General features: G+C 37.2%; 1 protein-coding gene across 3 annotated transcripts in view; it reads right to left on the minus strand.

Annotated features, from left to right (window-relative positions):
- LOC131165632 (uncharacterized) overlaps nucleotides 1–24,152 on the minus strand; it is a 55,727-nt gene that overhangs the window by 30,999 nt on the left and 576 nt on the right. For all 3 annotated transcript variants that reach the window (XM_058123578.1, XM_058123579.1, XM_058123581.1), the window contains exons 2-7: nucleotides 22,815–22,990; nucleotides 21,772–21,937; nucleotides 21,525–21,577; nucleotides 20,450–20,593; nucleotides 20,252–20,356; nucleotides 20,045–20,170 (exon numbers count right to left, since the gene is read on the minus strand). In XM_058123578.1, the coding sequence (XP_057979561.1) occupies nucleotides 20,045–20,170; nucleotides 20,252–20,356; nucleotides 20,450–20,593; nucleotides 21,525–21,577; nucleotides 21,772–21,937; nucleotides 22,815–22,990 (770 nt within the window). The remainder of the gene's footprint in view (nucleotides 1–20,044; nucleotides 20,171–20,251; nucleotides 20,357–20,449; nucleotides 20,594–21,524; nucleotides 21,578–21,771; nucleotides 21,938–22,814; nucleotides 22,991–24,152) is intronic.

Here is a 24,152-nt window from a genome sequence, read left to right on the forward strand (position 1 = left end):
AGGAAAACCATACCTATCCGGTGGATGTGTAACCCAGGTGGAGCGTCGAAGAACCGCAGAATCATATGACGGATTAGTGTCTAAAGGGGTGTTGAAGAAGGAGGAGGACGTCGATGATACACCACACTTGGTTTAAATCGCTCAATAGAAGAAGACACATCATCAAAAGCGGAAAAAAGAATAATAGGAGTATCAGAAATAACCTGAGACTGAAAGAAATATTGATTTTCGAAAAAAATCACATTCCAAGAAATCCGGAATTTGTTTGCACGAGCATCATAACAAGCAAATCCTTTATGAGTAGGGCTATATCCCATAAAAGCACACGTGACTAACTGGGCAGCAAGCTTGTGACGCTCAATAGGTGGTAGATGAACAAAACAAACACACCCAAAAGTATGAAAGGATTGATACACGGGAGATATGCCAAATAATCGAAATAGGGAGAATCATAATTTAAAGTGGCAGTAGGCAACTGATTGATCAAATAGACAGCAGTAGAAAAAGCTTTTACCTAGAACTTAAAAGGTACAAAAGAATCAATCAACAAAGTACGAAGGACATCTAAGAGATGATGATTCTTATGCCCAGGGACTTCATTTTGTTGAGGGTTATAAGGACAAGAACGCTGGGAAATGATCCCCTTTTACTGAAGAAAATTCTGAAAAGAATGAGACATGTGCGCCCCCCTTGAGACGGAGCGTAAAGTTTTGATACAAGTACTGAACTGTGTCTCGAAAAATGCAACAAATTTTTGAAAGACAGAAAACACGTAAGCTTTAGAGTAAAGAAAATATATCCAAGTGAATCGACTATAATCATCAATAAACGTCACAAAATAGCGATACTGACCATGAGAAATATCAGAACTCACACCCCAAACATCAGTATGCACAATCTCAAAACAATTAGAAGCACGACTACCATACACAGGAAAAGGTAAAGTTTTACTTTTACCAAGATGACAAGTAGCACAATCAAAAGATACAGGAGAAGAAGAAAAGGAATTTTTATTGCCCAAAAAACCATGTTTCATAAGATGAGCCAAAACAATAGAATTAGGATGACCCAATTTCTTATGCCAAACTTCATTATTATTGGCAGTAGCCGTACAAGCAAGAGAAACAACATTAGGAATAGAAAATTGTAAAGGGAATAAACATCCCACTTAAGGCCCCTTCGCGATCACTGTCCCCGACACCTGTTCTTGCATAAGACAACCACCACAAGAAAAATGAACATCACAGTTATTATCTACAAATCGTCCAACAGAAATCAAATTGGTAGATGATCCAGGAGAGACAAAAACATCGCGAAATAAAGAGCCCAAATTACCAACAGCAGTAATTGGAAGAGTACTGCCATCAGTAATATGAATATTTTGCGTGCCTCTATACTTGTGAACGCCATGGAGACCCGTCATATTACCAGCCATATGATTAGAAGCGCCCAAATCAACAATCCAAGAAGTTGAGTTAGCAATCGTACCTTGTAGGCCTAAGGCCGTAAAAGCAAACACAATCATCTGTTGGACCATTGCTAGTGTGAGAAGAAACGAGTTAGAGCTCACAGTGGGTGGCACAGAAGAAGGAGAAGAAGAGGACTAAAGAATAGCCTGAAAATCTTGGGATTGGCAATTTTGAGGTCACACTCGACAGTCTTTGATGATATGGCCTTCTTTCTTGCAGTAGTTACAAACTTTCTTAGGACAGTCATGAGCAATATGACCAAACTCCTTGCAACTGAAACACTGCAACTTGTTCCTCCCTCTCCCTTGTGCTGCTGCGTATGCTACATTCACATCCTCAAAAAATACCTTCTCAGAAGTCATACCCATCTGAGTGGATAACCACTGTTCTTCACGCAATAAATCTCCCAAACAAATATCCAAATAAGGAACCGGATTACGGTTCAATAAACTGGCTAAAACAGGCTCAAATTCAAGTCGAAGTTTCATCAAAAACTGATCGCGTTGACTCTCAGCCTGAACTACTTGAAGAGCCATGAGTGTCGTAGGGGGAACCTTAGCATGAACAATAGCAGAATACTTGCTCCAAAGATTAATAAAACCAGAATAAAATTGTTCAATAGGTAAATTACCTCGACTGTAATTACTAATTTCCAACTCCAATTGGAACTTCCGAGCACTGTGATCTTGGTGGTAAATACGGTGGAGATAATCCCACATAGCCTAAGCCATAGTAAAACAGCAAAGATTGGTCACAAGGTGAGACTCAATCGTCCCCAACAGCCAAGAGATCACCTTAGCATCCTTGACCTTCCATTGTGCAAATTCCTTTTCATCAATGGGAACTTGAGCAGAACTATCAATATGATTTAATTCGATCCCTTTCAAGAACATTTTAAATTGGAATTCCCACGTAGAGAAATTCTTTCCAGTTAATCGAACAATAGTCTTTTCAATAGACATAATGAAAGGCACTAAAAAAATAAGCCCAAGCAATCAACCAAATAAACGGCAAGCCTAACCCAAATCGGGTCCAAATCCAAATAATAAGAAGTCCACAGACACAACCAGATTACAAAAGCCCAGCAGAAATAATAAAAAAAAAAAATCCCAGATCAAACACGAAAGCCTAACTCAAAATACCTGCCCTGTGTGAAAAACGACACAGCAGAGGAAGAAACACAGCACCTTCGTTGATCACACCAGGAGGAGTTGAAGCACCTTTGTCAATCACACCAGGAGGAGTTGAAGCTGCTGACCACCACAGAAACTGCCGACAGCCACAAAGATGCGCAACCACCACAAGAAAAACACTGAGAAGAGTAGCCCGCAACAAAGGACAGCGTGCGCAACTAAATAAAAAATCCGGCAGCCCCAAACAAAACTCAAAACCACCAAAGTGGACATCACAGAGAAGGCTAACGACTACGAAAAGCAAGAAAGAACTTGCTGAAACCGAGAAAAACAAAACAAAAAACCAAAAAAAAAAAAAAAGACAAAAAAAAAAAAGGTGATGAGAATCACATCCAGTGATTAAGACCAAAACAATGGAATCAAATGAGGGGCTCTGATACCATGTTAATTTTGGTATGAATACCCTTTCCATCAGGTTTGCTTTCATTATATAGAAGAGATTTACATAGTTGTTGCCTGATTTTCAGCACTTAAATGCTGCCATATTTTCAGCATTATTTACAGCATAATTGCCAGATTTTCAGCACTTAAATGCTGCCAGATTTTCAGCATTAATTACAGCCCATTATTTATAGTCTAATTGCCTGAATTATCTCCGTTAACAACACTCATATTCAAGGATATACAAATGCAGATTGGGTTGGGATGCCATTAGACTGAAGATCTACAATCGAGTACTTTATCTTTGTTGGTGGTAATTTGGTGTCCTGGAAAAGTAAGAAACAAATTGTGGTGGTCAGGTCAAGTGTTGTTAAGAGTATAGGACTATGGCACATATGTGAGCTTGTTTGGTTGGAGAATATGTTGAAAGAACTAGGTTCTCCACATTCTCAGCCAGGGGGTTGATGTGTGATAATCAAGCTGCTCATATTGCCTCCAATTCGGTCTTCTATGAGCGGATAAAGCACATTGAAGTTGATTGCCACTTTATTTGGCATAAACTTGTACAAGAGCTCATTACAACCACTTATGTGAAGCCTAAGTTTCAGCTTGCTAATTGGTTCCCTAAATCCTTGGGAGGTGCTCATATGAAATTCATTTATAACAAGCTAGAAGTATATGATATTTTTGAGTAATTGGGTAAAATGGAAGACCTAAACTCAATGATAGGCATGGTTCGAAATCGCGGTCGCAGGTAACGTCGCGAAACGGTCGCGGGTCGCGGGAGACGCGGGTGTTACGTAACGGGAAGCGGGCGTAACGGTCGTGAATTTTTTTCACGCATGCACAACCATGCCAAAATTAAAAAATAAGCATGAAATCCATTAATACATGATTTTTAATGAATTTTGAAGGCTTTTTTTCAACCTACAAATGCTTTTTAATAGGCATTATGATTTTTATATTAATTTTAGTGCGCTGTTTACAAAAAAAAACATATTTTTTTTATAGTTTACATTACTTTAATGAGTAAAAAGATGTAGAAATGTAAGAATCAATTAATTAAAGTCATAAAGTTACTAAAAATGAATCAATACTCAATAGACTTAATACTCAATATACACATTACACATACATGAATTTAAAAAGTGATTAATATCAAATATCAATAAATAGTTGAAAATACATGAATACAATATTACAAATTTATAACATAACACATGTCGCCACCAAAAAGAATGACGTGGAGGGTCTTCATAATTTGCATCTATATCTTGGGATTGGGATGGGAAATTATCTCCCCATCCTTGTGGAAATACATAGTTGAATGAACCCAAGTTTACGTCATTTTGTTGTTGCTCTTGAAAATGTACTGGTGATGAAAATTCTCCTGAATAATGTCTATAAGTTGGGGCAGGGGCTGGCTCTGAGTAGTGTGTAGAAGAAGACTCACTAGATCCTGAGATTCCTGATCCACTGGGATAAAAATGTGAGTCACGAGATGCATAATGTGGATATGCTGGATGAGATCCATATGATTGTGATGATGAACCATCTAAACCAAAGTCGCCCAAACTACGAACCACACCATATGAATCTTCAGTAGAATCGTTAGGGTCACCACGAGCACTCCTTCTCCTGGGTTGTGAAGATTGGTTCCCTGGAGGAATACCCAAGTCATAATTTTCAGGTATGTCATGTAGTCCATAAGGATCAGAAGGATATATATCCCTTCCAAATGATGTCCCTGTATCATATCCATAATTATATTCTACACCGCCGCCTCCACCACCACCACTGCCACCCCCCCCCCCCCCAACCCCAGCTCCAGCACCACTATTACCATCATCATCACTTGGTGGGCTCAAACCAAGATTGTCATCACTTTGTGTACGTTCAGGGCTTGAACTTGAATCATCATGCGCGTTTATTGGTGATTGATCACCTCCTTCTGTAGTACCACCAACCTCTTCATTTAACCAATTTGAATTGTCCTGACCGTCGAGTAGTGGTGTCTCTCTCTCCTCTAACCATTGACTTAAAGGATCATCTTCTTCGAAAATGTAGTCCAAATTGATAGGATTGAAACCCTCTTCAATTTCTCGTTGGCTTCTTCTCATTGTACGTCTTAACTTTAACCTCATGTTGTAATGTACGAAAACAAGTTTTTGTAGTCTCATGTACTTTAATCTATTTCTTGTTTTCGTATGGATGAGGCTAAAGGTGCTCCAATTACGCTCACAGTTCGAAACTGATGTGGTCTGGCTAAGAACTCTAATTGCTATTCTTTGGAGTTCAGGAGCACACAAGCCATAATGAATCCACCATTCAGCTGCATTAATAATTAAAAAGAGTTTTATATTAGTATAGCGTATTTCAAAAGTCAAATTTGAACACAAAGAGAGAAAATAAAGTAATTCTCCATTATTTAGCTATATAGTCATATTTACCAGGATTTGTTTGTTTCACTGCCCTTTGAGCCAATGGGGTTCCAAAAGTCTCCTGCCTATCTCGATATAGCAACAACTAAAAAAGGATGATTGTGAAATATAATTAATTAATTAGATGTATTAATAATTATTCTTGAAAGTATTACAGAATACTAGAACAATTCATTATTCAATTTAATGGAACCAATACCTACTTGATTAATAGCCCGAATTTGAGTATCTATATCGGGTACCAACTTGGTTATCACTTTTTTAACTCCATCCATGACTTCTCTAGCAACTTCAGGAGAGGGTGGGGCACCATAAAGAAATTGTGGGTTCAAAAAATACCCTACAATTAAATTTAGAAACATATTAATCAATAGTTTTCTAATGCAACTATGCATAATTTAAAAGTTAAAATAATAAGAAATTGTATTTGATTTACACTTACCAGCAGCGTGCAAATCTTGGTGCAACTGAAAACTCCACCGGTTGTCAATAATTTTCCAATAGTCTTTGTAAAACCGGCAATCTTTTTGAATGGCCAACCTCGCCCTATCAATTGCCTCGTATATGAAGCCCATGGTTAGTTTTTCATCACCATCAACCAATTTAAGAACTTTCACCAAGGGTTCTTGCACTTTAATTATATCAGAGGCCTTTTGCCAAAACTCTTTGCCTAAGATAATTTTCTTCGAATCATATGCTAGGCCTGATTTTGCCATTCCAAACCTTGAGTTTTTCCAAGCATCAGATGTAAACATTTCCCTTAGTGCTTGTTTATGCCTGACAATAGTCTCTAAAGCAATGAAATTTGTGGCAAATCGAGTGATGGCAGGGCGAAGTAACTCTCTATTATTTGTGAATTTCTTCATGAAATTCACTGTCCATGTGTGGTTGTAAATAAATGAGGTTATTGTTCTTGCATCTTCTAAGGCCTTCTTCACGTTACTTTTCTTACCAATATCTTCAAGAATAAGGTCTATGCAATGAGCTGCACATGCTGTCCAATAGAGATTGGGCCTCTTCTGCATCAATAATTTTCCTCCTGCCTTCATTGCAGCTTCATTATCAGTCACTACTTGAACAACATTCTCCTCTCCAATTTCTTCAACCACCTCGTCCATTAATCTGAAATGAAATTATAGATTCAATAATTACTACTATTTAATTAAAAACATGCAAGTCCATAATACTATTTGCATATACAATTAAAATTAGAAAATTACCTGAAATAATATTCAGCTGTTCTGCTTGGCACATCAGAGGCATCAACTGATTTATGAAACACGGTGCCTCTATCGCAATAAACTAAAAAGTTTATAATGTGTTTTCTAGTTGGTCCTGACCAACCATCACACATAAGTGTTACACCTCTTTCTTTCCAAATTACAGCAAAAGAAGCTATATAATTTTTCATTTCTTGATACTCTTGCTCCAAATAAATTTTAGATATCTCATAGGGTGATGGACCCTTCACCCCCTTTCCAACCTCTGCAGCAATATCAAGCATAGGCTGCATAAATGGAGAGTCAGCTACATTCGCTGGAATCCGATTATAAATTAGGAATTTTCCAACCGCTTTTCCTAATTTACTTCTTAAACCTTTCAGTAACTTTGTGTTGAGTTTTGGTTGTTTCGCACTCTTGCTTCTTTCTAAAATAGGATCCATTGCCTTTAGTCTAGCTTCAGGGGCATCAGGATTGATCCATTGTCGTCCACTACCTCCAGCTTCTCGACCACTATAAGATCGAGCTCCTGCTCTATTGAAACCACTGGTAGCACCACTGCCAGAGCCACCTCCCTCTTCATAAATATTACCCCTTCCAGTTGTTCTTGCTCGAAATCTTTGTCTTTCTTCCCATTGTTGTTGTGATCGCATGCTTTCTTGTCGAGCAAATCTCATACTTTCTTCTTCTAAGTCTTCTTCATCGCTCAAATTCTCAAAATCTCCTCTAATTTGGGCTTCTGCCTCTTCTTGTCTTTTTTGTTTATCTCTTTTCTTCTCAGCATACTGTTGTAGATGTTTCATCATTTGTTCTCTTACTTGTATGGTCACATTTGAGCATCCAGCTACTTGACCCTTTTTATGTGCCAAGTGTTGTTTCAAGCGTGTAATGCCCCCTTTGATTATCTTCCCACATAACTTACACATAATAACATGTCTATTACCGTCTACCGCAGTACCAAAATGCCATCCAATATCCTCACTAGGTAAGTTTTCATTTCCTCTATCACGTGACATATTGATAGACTTAATTTGATGATCTCTACACAAAATATAAAGAAAATACAAAGTTACAACCTTTCTACAATGACAGGAATAATATAATTAGTAATTTAGTAAATATTAAATAATAAGTACTAAATAGTCCTAATTTTAAATACTTATTACGTAAAAATAAAGTATAATATTTGATTAAAAATAATAAGTAATGTTTATTATTTTTATATTTAAATAAACAAAATTATAAAATATTAGATATTTTATTACAAAAAATATATATTCCTTTATCTTTAAAAAGATATTTTCATTTTTTTTATAGCTTGATTTTATTTTCATTTATAACTATAAGAAATTAACAGGTGAAAAAGATTTTTGCTCTACTTTCATATACATCATAGCATCACAAAGAGAGATCCATACATTACAAATTGACTATTTAATTTTTTAAGCATTTTCTCAGTATATGGATTAAAATTAAATTTTTCTACAAATTCCAGTAGTAATTAGTAAAAATCAGATTTATTAATGTATTAACTATTAGGTTAATTTTTTTTTTATTAAGTTATCAATTTTTACTTTATTTGATAACTAAAAACAAAAAATAGATGTAAACATTTATTTTACCTAATTTTAAATTTAAGGTCAAAATGATGTTTTAAAACTTAAAAAATATTAATAAACAGGGTCACCCTACTCAAGAAATGGCAAGTAGATACACATGTAACATAAAATGGGTGACAGATGTTATTTAATTTTTTTTTCTTTTATAATATGAACATTATTTAATATTTTTTCAATAGATGGGAGTGAATATGATATCTTCTTTATCAAAATAACCACTTTGTCCAGCTGACATAAATAGTATGTTAGCCAATTGGTGCCATGAATTAATTTTATTTCTATAAGTTTGGCAAATCCTAAGACTAAATATTATAATAATTGTGCAGAGTATTCCTTAGAATTTGGCAAATCCTAAGACTAAATATTATAATAATTGTGCAGAGTATTCCTTAGAATTCTTTAAGAATGGTGAAAAATAGAGCTCAATTAAGCCTAGATAATATAAAATGCCATCACATGGATGTCTTGTGTACATACATTATTTTAATGCTTTGTTTAGATGGTGAATGCAGTAGTGGATTATTGATATTCAAATATTATTATAAAAAAGGCTTCAATTATTATTGGTAAATATTAATTATTTACTAACCTTAAAAAATATTAATTATATACTATTAATAATTGCTTGCTATGTCATGGAATTAATTTTCATAATTATCTTTCAAAAAATATAATACAATTAAAATATTTATAAATTAAGAAAATTTTATTTTACATAATTATTAATGATTTCTAATTTTTTACTCTATTAAATTACTTTTTTTTTTTAATTCAATTTAACAAACCTATTTTACAACAAAATATAATTTAAAAAAAAAAACAGAATGAAAAGTGTTGTGGGAACAACAAAATATAATTTAAAAAAAAAAAAAACATAATGAAAAGTGCTGTGGGAACAACAAAATATAATTTAAAAAAAAAACAGAATGAAAAGTGTTGTGGGAACAACAAAATATAATTTAAAAAAAAAAAAAAACATAATGAAAAGTGCTGTGGGTGTTGAGTGTTAGTGTTAGAGTGTCTCATACGCTGGGCCTGGTAGTCGAGTCAGACCGAGAGAGGGGAGGGATTCGAGGGAACTCGAAGGAGCTCGAAGGAGCGAAAGCTGCGAACTACGAAGCACAAAGCAGCGATGACTCCAAGCTCCGAGCCTCCGAAGCTTAAAACGAGAGGCTGGCTGGTGGCGACTGCGACGACTGGCGGAGGAAGGTGCCGACTGCGACGACTGGCGGAGCTGCTGCAGACCTTTCGCCGTCGCCGGTGACTCGCCAAGTTGCTGGAACTGCAAGATGAGTAGATCTGCTCGGTAGCCTCGGTGTGCTCACTCTCAGGCTTCGAAGCCTTCTTATTGCTTCCGCCAGGCGCCAACAAATTTTCAAGGTTAGTTTGTAACTTTCCATTTTACCCTTTGAATGGCAGATGGGTGTGGGGACTGGGGAGAGGGGGAAAGCAGCGCTGCTGCCTGCTGCCTGCAGCAGAAATCCTTCAGCGAATCTGCGACCTGTCGGCCATGTAACGGTCCGTAACGGACGTTATGAAGTGTAACGTTGGAGAATCGGCTGTTACGTGCCGTTACGCCTCCGTAACGGCCGTTACAGCCGTGAATTTTTTCCGAACCGCATTATCGGCCCGTATCGGTTTCGGGGCCTCCGATTTCCGTTACGTATCGGCCGTTACGCTACGTAACGGCCGTTATTTAAAACCATGATGATAGGTCTCTCCCTCTATTTATAATATATGTAAGTGCAATAGGAATGACCATAATATCCTTACCAACTCACAATTATGACTAACAAAACTCTTTACACATAATAATAATAATTATAATGCTAAAAGACTAAATAACCATTAACACACCCCCTCAAGCTGGAGCATGTATATCATATGCTCCCAGCTTGTTACAAATGAATTTCACACAATCACCTCCCAAGGCTTTAGTGAACAAACAAGCTGAAACTCTGACTTCACATGAATGCTCGTAATGAGCTTCTGTACAAATTTCTCTCAAATAAAGTGGCAATCAACTTTAATTAGTTTTGTCCACTTATGGATGATAGGGTTGGAGGCAATATGAATAGCAACTCAATTATCACACATCAACTCCATAGGCTAAGAATGTGGAAAACCTAGTTCTTTCAACATGTTCTTTAACCAAACAAGTTCACATGTAGTGTGCGTCATAGCCCCATACTCTGACTCAACACTCGACCTGGTAACCACAATTTGTTTCTTACTTTTCCAAGACACCAAATTACCACACACAAAGATACAATATCCGGTTGTGGATCTTTGATCAAATGGTGATCCAACCCAATCTGCATCTCTATATCCCTAAATATGAGTGTGACCCCAATCCTGATATAAGAGACCTCTCCCTAGTGCACCTTTGAGATATCTCAAAATGCAAATTACTGCATCCTAATGACTTGTTCTTGGGGAACCGAGAAACTAACTCACAACACTTGTTGCGAAGGATATATTTGGTCAAGTGACTGAGATAATTCAACTTTCCAGCAAGTCTCCAGTATCGACTTGGGTTAGGCAACAAATCACTCACATATGGCATTAACTTACTATTGGGATCCATGGGTATATCAACAGGTTTGGATCCCAACAGCCCCGTCTCATCTAAAAGATCAAGAAAATGCTTCCTCTATGACAGGACAATTCCCGTACTAGATCTCGATACTTTAATACCCAAGAAGTACTTCAATGGTCCCAAGTCTTTGGTCTAAAACTTACTCTGTAGAAAAAGCTTTAGATCCTGGGTGCCACAATCATCACCACCAATGATCACAATGTCATCCACATATACAATAAGCAAAATACTACCCAATGGAGTATGACAATAAAATACAGAGTAATTTACTGCACATCGATGAAAGCTAAACTCAAGTACTACAACACTAAAACAGCCAAACCATGCTCTTGGAAATTGTTTTAATCCATACAATGGCTTATTGAGCCGACATAATAAGCCTGACTCCCCCTGAGCAACAAACCTAGAGGGTTGCTCCATATATACCTCCTTATGAAGACCACCATGTAGGAAAGCATTCTTCACATCTGACTGATGTAAAGGCCAACGACAAGTGGCGGGTAAAAAAATGAACAAACATATTGAGGCAAGTTTAGCAACCGGAGAATGTGTGAATAATCCAAACCATACACTTGAGTATAACCCTTAACAACAAGGCGGACCTTCAAACGAGCCACAAAACCATCAGGATTGACTTTTACATTGTACACCTAGCTACAACCAACCACAAACTTATCAAGAGGAAGAGGTACCAAATCCCAATTATCATTATCATGTAGTGCACTCATCTCTTAAACCATTGCCGTCCTCCACCCAGAATGGGATAGGGCTTCAGAAATAGATCTTGGAAGAGCAATAGAAGACAAAGTACTAACAAAACAATAATAAGAGGGTGACAAGAAATCATAAAAAACAAAATTAGAGATCGGATGTTGGGTACAAGTGCATTTACCTTTTTGAACAGCTATTAAAGGATCAGCATCACGAGAAATAAGATCATCTGATAAGGGAACTAGAGGCACACTAGTAGAAGTTAGAGAAGGCACTCCCCCCTTGAGTCGCCATGTGTATACCTATAAATTGGGATGATTCAAGTGAAGAGAAGGACTTAAACTAGATGAAGATGTAAGAGGATCAGGCACAAATACTAGGTTTGGATATGGAAGACACGGCAGAGGAAGGGACTCATCAAGGTCAACAAAACTCAAGGAAACAGAATACTATGGTGTAGACTCAAAAAAGGTGACATCAGCAGAGACAAAGAATAGACGTAGAGTAGGACTATAACATCAATATCCCTTTTGAGTATAGGAATAGCCCAAAAAAATACATTTGGTAGCATGAGGATCCAACTTATCCATTCCTGGAGATAATTGATGGACAAAGAACACAACCAAATACACAAGCAGGAAGAGAGAACAAAGGGGCCTTAGGAAAGATAAATATGGAATTTTACCACCGTGGACAAAGGATGGCATTTTATTGATAAAGGAGCAAGTTGTGAGCACAACATCACTCCAAAAGACTTTGGGGGCATTCATTTGATACAATACGGTACAAGTGACTTCAAAAATATGTCTGTTTTTTCGCTTTGCAACTCCATTTTGTTGTGTAGTGTGGGCACAAGAGGACTGATGGATCATACCAAAGTTAGTCATTTAAGTATTGAATTGGGTACTGAAGTACTCCTTAGCATTATCACTACGAAGTATCCTGACTGGCATGTCAAATTGAGTCTTTATTTGGGAACAGAAAGCACAAAAGATATCAAACAACTCGAAACAATCTTTCATTAAATATAACCAAGTCATCCTAGAGTAGTCATCAACAAATGCAACAAAGTACCGAAACCCCAACTTTGATGTCACACGACTAGAACCCCAAATATTAGAATGGACAAGCATGAAAGGACTAACCACCATTTGTCAACCCGAGGAGCAAAGGGAACACAATGATGCTTGCCCAATTGATGGAACTCACACTCAAGATTAGACACATAACTCAAAGTAGGAACTAGCTGTTTCAACTTGTCCAAGGACGGATGACCAAAACGACAATAGATTTGAACTAGTGTAGCTGCGACTGTGCAGGCAATCGGTGGAGAAGGCGACTCAAAGTAGTAAAGTCCACATGCCTCACGTCCTATGCCAATTGCCTTTCCTATCTTCAGATTCTAAATAACCACAGAATCAACAAAGAATGTGATAGAAAAATCTAGTGACTTTGTAAGCTTACTAACTGACATAAGATTGAAAGGAGATTTAGGAATGTTTAAAGTAGAAGAAAAAGAGATAGAAGAAGTGTGATTTACTGTTCCTATCCCCTTAACAGCAATAGTGGACCCATCAGCAAGGGTAACTTGAGGGAGATTTTTAGGATGTTGGAGATCAGAAAAGAAGTTGGTTGCACCTATTACATGATCAGTGGCATCAGAATCAATAATCCAAGGACTAGTAGGAAGGATATCAGATGACATGCAAACTGTAGGATTACCTTTCTGGGCAAAAGATGCAATGTGATAAGATGCTTGTTTAGACAATTTGTCACGCCCTCAACCCGAAAATGGGACCCAGGGGCGAAATTAAGTAACCTAACCTATCTCTATATCACTTAAAACATACATGATACGACATACAAAGAGGGTCCAACCCCGTGGGGTGAACAGATGCCCTATAACGTCCACACTCATCAAAATACGCAGCGAAATACGGTCTTTTATACATAACTAGTATCATACCAGAGTCTATACCATACAAGGATATACATCCCTACGAATACCATACATACTACGGGCGTCTACAAAATCCATCACGACAACCCGGCTACACAAACTCATACCTATCAGGCACTAGCAGTAGCTAAACAACACCCCTCGCTTCCGAACGCTAAGATGCTAGTTTCGGCTACCCGAAGGACCTGAAAAACATTTATATATATTCGGGGTGAGACACCTCTCAGTAAGGGAGAAAACAGGTTATAATAGTGTGTGGCATACCAGTGTCATTTTACATACTTCATAACACTATACATACGAAACAATTGAAACAATTCGTACAGTTTCATACAGTTCCAGTATTTTCACAAAACCCATTCCAGTTCATACGATATCCAAATACATACGTACATACATACATACGGTCAGTGTTGTCACACTAGTTCGCAACTACACAAGGTCACCTCGTCTCAACAGCGATTACATTGCTACATACGCAACTACGCTGCAACGATCAAGGCCCAATAGTGAATCTATTGCTACATACGCAACTACAAAAGGTCACCTAGTCTCACAACGATTACATTACTACACATGCAACTACGAAGATCTACGACTCAGACCCAATAGTGAATCCATTGCTACATACGCAACTACACACGGTCACCCAGTCTCACCACGATTACATTACCACGTGTAAAACTACGCTGCGACAATCTTAGGCCCATAGTGAATCCATTGCTACAAACGGTGTAGAACACACCTTCGGTGACCAGCCGAATCATACTGGTGATATTTCACACCCCAAATGTAGAGCCGGCCACTCTTGCCCATGGTAACTACCTGATACCTGACAGTTTTACAAATCCCTGGAATCATTTTGGAACTCATGTTCCTATATATTTCAGCATACGGTAATTAGTCGCCACATAGCTATTTTACAAATATCTGGAACAAAATACATACAACCATACATACCACACTTATTTGGTTTACGGCAAATCATATCATTTACAATTTCAAGTATACAGTTTATGCAAATATGGATTACGGTCACCTCAATAATATAGTTTAAACAAGACAAGCGGTTTTCCAAACAAAGTAGAGATGATACCCGAAATCTCCAATTTTCCCAAAAACTGTAACCTGAAAATCCCGCATTTTTACCCGATAGATTTCCCCAAATAAGTAGCCAAAACATACACATGATCGTAGCCTACAAGCTTACCGATCTTGATTTCGAAAATGAACTGATATAAACAGAATCCCCTTACCTTAACCCGAAATCCAACCACGAACTCTACGGTCCTCAAAACTACGAACCGAGACTCCGAAATCTACAAACCACAGTACAATACATACTTACAATCCGTACTACTACACATATACCGAATCAGAAATGAAAACCGAGTCTTACCTCGACTTTAGCCCGAAACCCGAAATCCTCCGAAACAAGATTTCGATCCACTAGAAACGTAGAGAATCCTGCACCAATCCTCGCTGTAACATTGGATTTGCGAATCAGACGATGTACGGCAAAGAAAAACTAGAGAGAGAGAGTGTAGGGAGAGTTCTAGAGAGAGAGGGAGAGCTTTTGGGAAAACTTAGTCCCAAAGCAACCCAAAATATCCTTTTATAGCACCTTTGACCCGAGAGGCTTCGTCGACGAATTGGTGTCCTCATCGACGAAGTCTTCAGGGATTTCGTCGACGAGGCAGCGATTTCGTCAACGAATCCTGATATTTAAATTTTCCTGAACCCCTCAGCATTTACTCGTCGACGACCCTCTGAATTTCGTCGACGAGTTCTTCACTAGCTTCATCGACGAATTATGGCTTCGTCGACAAAGTCTGTACAATTTCCACTTTTACCCCTCTTTTACAAAATAAACCCATATATCACGGTTCGGGTTCTTACACAATTGATACTGTAGAAACCTGGAATACTCCTCCTCTCATATCGTCATAGTACGCGGTTCACTCAAACTAGTGACTAACGAAGGAATCATACTTTTGGGATTTGCAAACACCATCCCAACATTCACAAACTCAGACCAATGATCATAAGATTAATTGCTGGAACAATTGGAACAACCACAAACAAGGGGACCCACCATGAACAAGCCACAAATAAATCAGTACAAGGCTGCCATAGCACCAAGAAACTCACATGCAGCCCCAAGAAAGCAACACTCAGGATTGGAACAATTGGAGAGGTGAACCACCGAAACTACCATTAGCCCCAAGAAAGCAACACTGCCACAGCCTCACAAAGAAAAAAAAAAAAAAAACAGAAAAGAAACAGCTTATGAGCACTGCCACTGGCCCGAGAAGGTCACCAATGACCGTTACTAACACCAAACAAAAACTAACAAATTACCATGAGTGCATTGTCACAACAAAGATGGGATCTTGAAGCAAAAACACATGCCCAACAGCTTGATATTTTGATACATAGAATGGATTAGAATAGTGTATCAAAAAAAAACACTAGCAAATTCAACTGTCTCAAACCCAAATACCCAATAAACTCATTAACAATTGATAAACAGCTTCACGAAGCATCAAACAACCATTCCTTGGGTGTCGTACTGCCACGGACGAGGTGAACAATTCACCGACAGCACTGCCACAGCCTCACAACAGAACATATGAATGCAGCCATGGCTCCAAAAAACTCACAAAGAAGCCTTCACAAGCCTTGAACAAACATTAATGGAATGTCGTGAGTGCATGATTAGAAAAGGTTGAATTTTTTAGCAAAAAACTGACCTAATAACTTGATAATATAGTCTAGAGAAGGAATCAGAGCATGGCCGAAGGGGAAAAAAAAGGTGGCTAGAAATTCACTCAAGCGCCGGCGAGTGAGGTCGGCGTGTGGGGGCTCCTCCGGCGATGGGGTTTTGTGGGGTGAGTCATCCCCCCGGGGGGGGGGGGGGTCCGTTTATGGGTGTATGGTTGGTTTTGTGAATTAATATGGGGTGGAGGTGAATCTAGGAAGGACAGCTGCAGAAATGGTGTTTTCCAGCGACGGCTAAGAAGAGTAGGGTTTAGTTTGGATAACGCTCTGATACCATGTTGAGTAATTGGGTAAAATGGAAGACCTAAACTCAATGATAGGTCTCTCCCTCTATTTATAACATATGTAAGTACAATAGGAATGATCATAATACCTTTACTAACTCACACTTATTACTAACAAAACTCTAACAAATAATAATAATTATAATTATTATCATTATTATTTAGTCATTTAACATTATTATTATGTGTTAGAGTTATGCAAGTAGGTATGGGTTAGTAAGGGTATTATGGTCATTGGAATTGTACATTGTACTTGACATATATTATAAATAGAGAGCGAGACCTATCATTGTGGTTAGGTCTTCCATTTTACCTAGTTATTCAATAGTAAGAAATAAACTGGGGTGGCCAAGTCAGGTGTTGAGTCAAAGTATAGGACTATGGTGCACACTAAATGTGAACTTTTTTGGTTGAAGAACATGTTGGAAGAATTGGGTTTTCCACATTCTCCGCCTATGGAGTTAATGTGTGATAATCAAGTTGCTATTCATATTGCCTCCATCCCAGTCTTCCATGACAGGACAAAATACATTGAAGTTGATTGCCACTTTGCTCAAGAGCAACCTGTACAGAAGCTCATTACAATCACTCATGTGAGGTATGACTTCAGCTTGCTGATTTGTTCACTAAATTCTTGGGAGGTGCTCGTATGAAATTCATTTGTAACAAGCTAAGAGCATATGATATATATATGCTTCAACTTGAGTGGGAGTACCAAAGGTTAATTGAGCATTTAGCATTATTAGTATGTGTTAAGAGTTATGTTAGTATGAGGTAGTAAGGGTATATTATGGTTATTGGTATTGTACTTGACATATATTATAAATAGAGGAAGAGATCTATCATTGATATTAGATCTTCCATTTTACCCAATTAATCAACAAAAATGCTCCTAGGCTCCACAAGGTCCTATGGTCAAGTGCGATGTCAAGATTTCTGGTTAAAAGGGGCACAACAACAATATTCTCATAATTTTTCATTAGTGACTTAATTATACAGCTAATATTTAATATGTATATATGTATGTATCTATGTATGCATGTATTTATGTATACATGTATGTACATGTGTGTGTGTAGACAGAAATATATGTGTGTGTAAAGGAAAACACCAAATAGTTGGCCATTACAAATGAAGAACCACCGATTCACATATCTAAAACAAATAGCATTGTTCAAATAAGTAACTTATAAAGGATGAAGGATCAACCACAATGAAATACAAGGGCAAATTAGAATTTAAATATTTCAATATCATGCTTTTGAAGCACATCTTTGGCAATATTATTCTAATTCCCTTGAAGCAATGCGGTCAACCTAACCCTAAAGACGAGTTTTTCAAGTGAGGGAGAACGATGAGGAGCAACAAAGAGTTGAATGATCACAGTGAATGAAGATTAATAGTATAGAATTCAATTTCACTAAAATATTTGTTATTTTGGGCTTATTTTGACATTAAGTAATTTTATGGTTAGTTTATCATTGGGGTTTCTTCTCTCCTCTTTTTCCCTCTCTTCTCCTTTCTTTCCATTTCTCTCTATGTTTCTTTGTGGTTGGTTGGTTGATCATTAGTGTTTCTCTCAGTCTCTAACAGTAACTCCCTCCATCTCTCCCCTCCCTAAGGTTCGACTAATGTTGATTACCTCAATTTCACAAGTACATGGAATTTGATGAGGATTAGGATGGAGGATTTGTTGGGAATTCATTTCAACAATGGTGGATTGGATTGTTTTGCAACAATGATGCAAGGCCATCATTAATTGGCAAATATAGTGGAGGCGGCAAAATTTAATATCCTAGTTCCCAAACTAAAGGGCATCCCCAGGCCATAAGGCTCCTCGCTTCGCAAGGGTAAGGGGAGGGTCATCACAATGTCTGCAGCCTTACACCTACTTCTATGTAGAGAGGCTGTTTCCTTGGACTCAAACCGATGACCAACCAGCCACAAAGAAGCAACCTTACCTTAAAATAATAGATATCCTACAATGCTACAAATCTAAAAAAGTTCAAAATTATAAAATTCCAAAAAAGGCATCTGTGTTGTAAACATAAATGTTAAGTGTAAAATACATTTCACATCTTAAGAAAGAAAGTAGCTATTATGGCGGTAATTAGAAATATTAGTTGATAGCAAGACAACTAAAGGAAAATACACATTATTGGCAGTCAGCTTATACAAAACGCTTCAATCCCACCATAGACATCCACAAGTACATTCCATATCAACAATTGCTCTATCTTAACAAAACCTAAGTAATTTGCAAAATGTTCAAGATTTCCATTGCTTAGTCATAGTGATTATAAGGAGAGTTGAGCATTGTGAAAGATACACTTGCTAAGATGAAGGATATAGGTGTCAGATTACCACTTTACCTAAAAGCTTAAGCTGTTAGGTTGTGGGCTAACAATGTATATCAAGCTTTAACACTCCCCCGCACGTGCAGCCCAACAGCACGTGGAGAGATAAACACACAATAAATTTTTAAATACCACAGAATAAATGCGGGCGACAACACTAGTAGAACCCAAGACCTTCTGGTAACCAACTCTGATACCATGTTAGATTACCACTTTACCTAAAAGCTTAAGTTGTTAGGTTGTGAGCTAACAATGTATATCAAGCTTTAACAATAGAAAGTGATGGAGTAGGGAGATTTTTCAAATAATGATAGTGATGACATCAGTGAGTTTGACAATGAGGTGGTTTGCTGTTGGATGAGATTTGGAAACAATATGGATATATTTCTGATTCCTGTGATGTCCTAGGGGACCTATCATATGTACGTCCTGCCCCATTGGAAGGATTGGAGGGGGATCCTATTTGTGAGAACAATGAGGTTGGATAATAAACTGCAGTGCAATGTTGGAAGTTGACCTACACCAGTGGAGGTGATTTTCAGGAAAGACTTAAAAGCCCAAGATATAATGGATAAACTGGATTAAAAATGTGTGATGCTGGTGGGATTGAAATGCGCTTTGATGGGAGTAAGTACAAAGACAAGAAGGATCAGAGAGAGCTAGCAAATTTAAAGTGCTCAGTGAATTATTATGGAGAGGGATTGAAAAGGGGTTTTCTTGGTGCGGAGTACTATTCTGTTTTTTTTTTATTATTATTATTATTTTTGCTTTATTTCTGTTTTTTTTTTTTTTTTAAATTTTCAAGTGGACCTCTTTCCCCTTAGGTTGTAACTTCTCTTTCTCAACCTAATATACCTTCTTTTACTATAAATAAATAAAATTAAAAAATTAAAAAAAAAAGTCAGTCAAAAGGAAAGACTTTAGTATGGTCCTAGTTGTTTTTTTCTTTTTTTTTTTTCCTTTTCTGTTAAGTCCTAGTAGCTCTTCTACTTTTTAACTCAGCAAACCAAATGGAAAAAGGAAGTATACCCGAAACTCAGATGCATTTGCTGCCTCTAACGTGTAGTCCAACTCTCCAACTAAGCCTTTTCCAAGTTCGTCCGCATAGAGGCGAGGATCGCTTTTTCTCTTTGCTATCTTTTGCAATAAACCAAGCTGAAATAACCCAAAGAAATGTGATGCCAAGATATATTTAAACATACAAATAAATACATATTAATACAAGACAAAACAAACCCCAAGGCGAAGAATATAAATATCCCTGACAACCACATGACGCAAATTAGGACGCTGAACTTTCACAGCAACACTACAACCATCAATAGTAGTACCCCGATAAACCTAGTACATGTAACACAAGAAACGTGTGAGAAACCAAGTCCAAAGCATGTGTGTGCATGCGCAGAATGCCATAATTTTCAAGGTGTGAATTACCTGACCAAATGAAGCTGAAGCCACAGGTTCCTCAGAAATGTAGCTAAAGATTGTTTCCACAGGGGAACCTAATTCTTCTTCAATGATCTTCATTGCCATGGTCCTGGGAAAAGGAGGGATCTGATCATGCAGTTCAGATAAAGCCTGCAATCACAGTTCAAAAGCAAGAGCTGAAAAATGCTGTTTGTTCCACTTTCTTGCACAATAGTTTACATTTAGACATTAAATTGTATTAAAAGAAAAGATGATAAAAAAAAAAATGCAAAAGGGAAACATGCAGCCAAATTCCTGAAGCCTGCAATCACAATTCAAAAAAGCAAGAACTGAAAATACTGTTTGTCACTTTCTCGCACAATAGTTTGTTTCAAATGAAAAGATGACCAAAAAAAGAATGCAAAAGAGACACATGCAATCAATTTGGATCATAAACCAGTAAAGAAAGCATCTTTACAGTAGAATACTCCCTGTGCATGCACATACTTTGAATAAAAGAACTTCATATTTGAGTTTTCACCACCACTTGCCACCAGAAGCAGAGAAATTTCAAATAATTTATGCCAATTGAGGTCACAAAATAATGCAAAACAGCACCTAAAAACAGCTGACACCCAGAATTTTTTAAGCCTTTCAAAGCATACGGAAGAAGCATGTTGGCAATATATATGCCACAGTAATTACTCAATTAATTGAAAAAAAAAACATTTAAGAAAGGTTTAAGGAGCACATAACTTGCCCCACAAAAACTGAAAAGACAAAGCAGGGCAGAGGAAAACAAAACAAAAACAAAAACGAAAACAAGAGAGATCTTTACTTATAAAAACCCAACAAGGTACTAATATATTTATTTGCACCCCATCTCTCACCCCCGCAATGCAATTTCTTGGTCTCGTCCTGCATTTCACGACAGGTAAAAAAAGGAAAATATTTTGTTTGGGAAATGTTTGAACATGGTCAAGGGGAGACAAAAAAAAAATCAACACTAACAAACATTAAATTAAAGAGACAACCTAAAAATCAAACTCTGCTTCTTTAAAACAGATTTATAAATTTAAAAATAAAAGACTGATCAACTGACCTTAGAAATTTCTGAACCAGTAATATCTGGCCTTGTCGAAAGAGACTGACCAACTGCATCAGCAAGCAAAGGCAAGTCACTAGCATATTGATAATCCAATGACTGCATGGAAAGGTTGAAAGAAAAAGGCATATATTTTTTAAAAACAACTCTATGAAAATCCATAGCAAATGTGAGAATGATGGAAAGCAGTAAAACCAATACCTATATCTGCAAATTAAGACATCAATTAGATTACATGCCTCACCTTTGATAAAAGTGGGACCAAGGCTAAGCATAGTTTCTTTCAGCACCATGCCAAAATTGTATTGTGATATATTCCAGTTGATGTCCTTAGCAACAGTTGGACTATAGAGATTCCACATTCCCCAAATTCGAATCTTGATTGCAGCAAAAGCAAAGGAGGAAAACACCTTACAATACACCAAGCTATCAACCCGTTTAGTATATGCTTTTTTGTAAAATAGCCAAGAGAAAATAGCTTGATCATACTGATGAATCACCATGCACATATTCAAGTGTAGCTGTGCAATACAGGTTAAAAAAGTAAACATCTGTAATCATACAGTAAACAGAAATATCACAGTACTTTCTCTTACCATCTGTCAATCACGACCCTACCTCATGCCAAAAGTTGGCCATCAAAGTCATTTAGCCAAGTATTTTCTTGAACTGTTTGACTCTCGATAAAAGAGAATTCAGTCACAGACACTTCGGAGTGGAAAAATAGCAAGAGTGAGCTTTATCAAATTTTGAATAAGCAAGCTATTAAGCGGAACCATTGAGACTGCACCTAGGACAATCTCCATAGACTCGTGGCAATCTAACTTACCAGCATGGAATCACCTTATGTTTTCCACTAATGATGAAGCATTTTGTTCAGATAGAAAACAGCAAAAAAATTGCATTTCTCGGGCAGAACTACAAAATGGCCTTTAGTTAGGCTTAAAACCAAAAGAAAATAATATAAAGAAATTGCCAATTTTGAGAAGAATATTGCATAACACATAACACTACATGCTGCCAAAATTGTACTCGCTTATCGAGATTATTTAAAACACAAGAGTATCCTTTCTAGCATAAGCAGAAGTTGAAACTAAGTTTAGTTAATCAAAAGAAATTAAAATGCAAAAGCTGTATATGGGGATTATATAATAAAAAATCCTTGTCTGTGAGTTCAGAGGCCGCACATGGCTAAACATAAAGCACAGCTGACAAGCTAGATGAAATAACCTGTGGTGAATTTTTGTGATTGATTAAGACAGCAAGACAATAACTGATTTCAAATACCTCAACAAGTCGAAGGGCTACTAAATGAGGCCTGCAACCAAAATAGTTAGCCACTTCCTCTGGATCATAGAACTCCTGAAGTGGCCTCGACCAAGCCTTGGAGAGATGGTAGAAGTAACAAGCATATGCCTCCAAGGCCTTGAGATCAGCCATGAACAAATCCACTCCAGAGAGTTCTGTCACAGAACACCGATACATCAATACTAAAGTTAGAGATATAATAGAGGCCAATACATTGACACAGAGAGAGAGATACAGTTCAGTTTATTGTCTGGGAAAATCATTTCAATAGAAATATGGATGGTGGTTGGTATCGATGCATTAGTCTAGTAACAAAGTCTTAAGGCATCCCACCTCTGTTGTCCCACATTGTTAATAGAGTCTATTGGTTTAGGGAAAACTAATTATTTTTAACATTCTAATCTAATAATGATTTGTTAACTTAAAAGTATGGGACAGTAATTTTTTTCCCAATAATAATAATCCATGTTACTTATTTCTTAGGCCTTCGTATCCTCATAGCACCTTTAAACTAAGTATAATTTCTCCTAAATAATGTTGCAGTCACTTGTCTTCACTACAACTAAATCATCTCAGCTAACTTTTCTCATCTCTCTTCAAATGATGCTACCTCTAAGTCTCTAACTTCCCAGATGAATTTTTTCTACTTCTGTCCTTTCTTTACATCACCTTTCCCATTTCAGCCCTGCTCAATTTATGGCATATTATTTATTAATCACACAAGTTAAGCATCATAACATCTGACTAGCCTTCACCATCAATTTTACCTTTAATTTGATTAGTTATTTTCTGATCACAAGGTGCCTGAGTTCAAGTAATGAAATGCTTTCAGATAGTGCAACATGGACATTTCTTTTCTTGACACCCTCGTTATAAAACTAAGATTTGTCTCAGCAGTTTTCCAAGCCTCGCACTCACATCATTTCCCAAATGCCTCAAGAAAATTCAGTGCAGGACTCCTTGCATCATCCTCCACTTCCATGAATAGATTAAACAACAAGAGGAAAGGCGAGAAAAAAAAGGGACCTTGCACATTAAGAAAAATCGGGATTATACAATGGGATTTCATTTTGAGGTTTTCCAATAGTCGTATGAGAATAGCAACATGCAAAGCCAATTATATCCAAACAGAAGAAAAACAAAAAATTTCTACTCAACCAAGCGTAATATAAGTATATAACCATGGAACTGAGTTAAATTGAGCTCTTAAGGAACAAATTAATACAGCGCAAACCAGCAACTCGAATTCTCATGTTATTTCCTTCTACTTTCCCCATGTTTCGGCAATCAGATGGAGAAACAGTCCTAATAATAATT

The sequence above is a fragment of the Malania oleifera genome, chromosome 10, assembly GCF_029873635.1.
Source record: "Malania oleifera isolate guangnan ecotype guangnan chromosome 10, ASM2987363v1, whole genome shotgun sequence".
NCBI classification, from domain to species: domain Eukaryota; kingdom Viridiplantae; phylum Streptophyta; class Magnoliopsida; order Santalales; family Ximeniaceae; genus Malania; species Malania oleifera.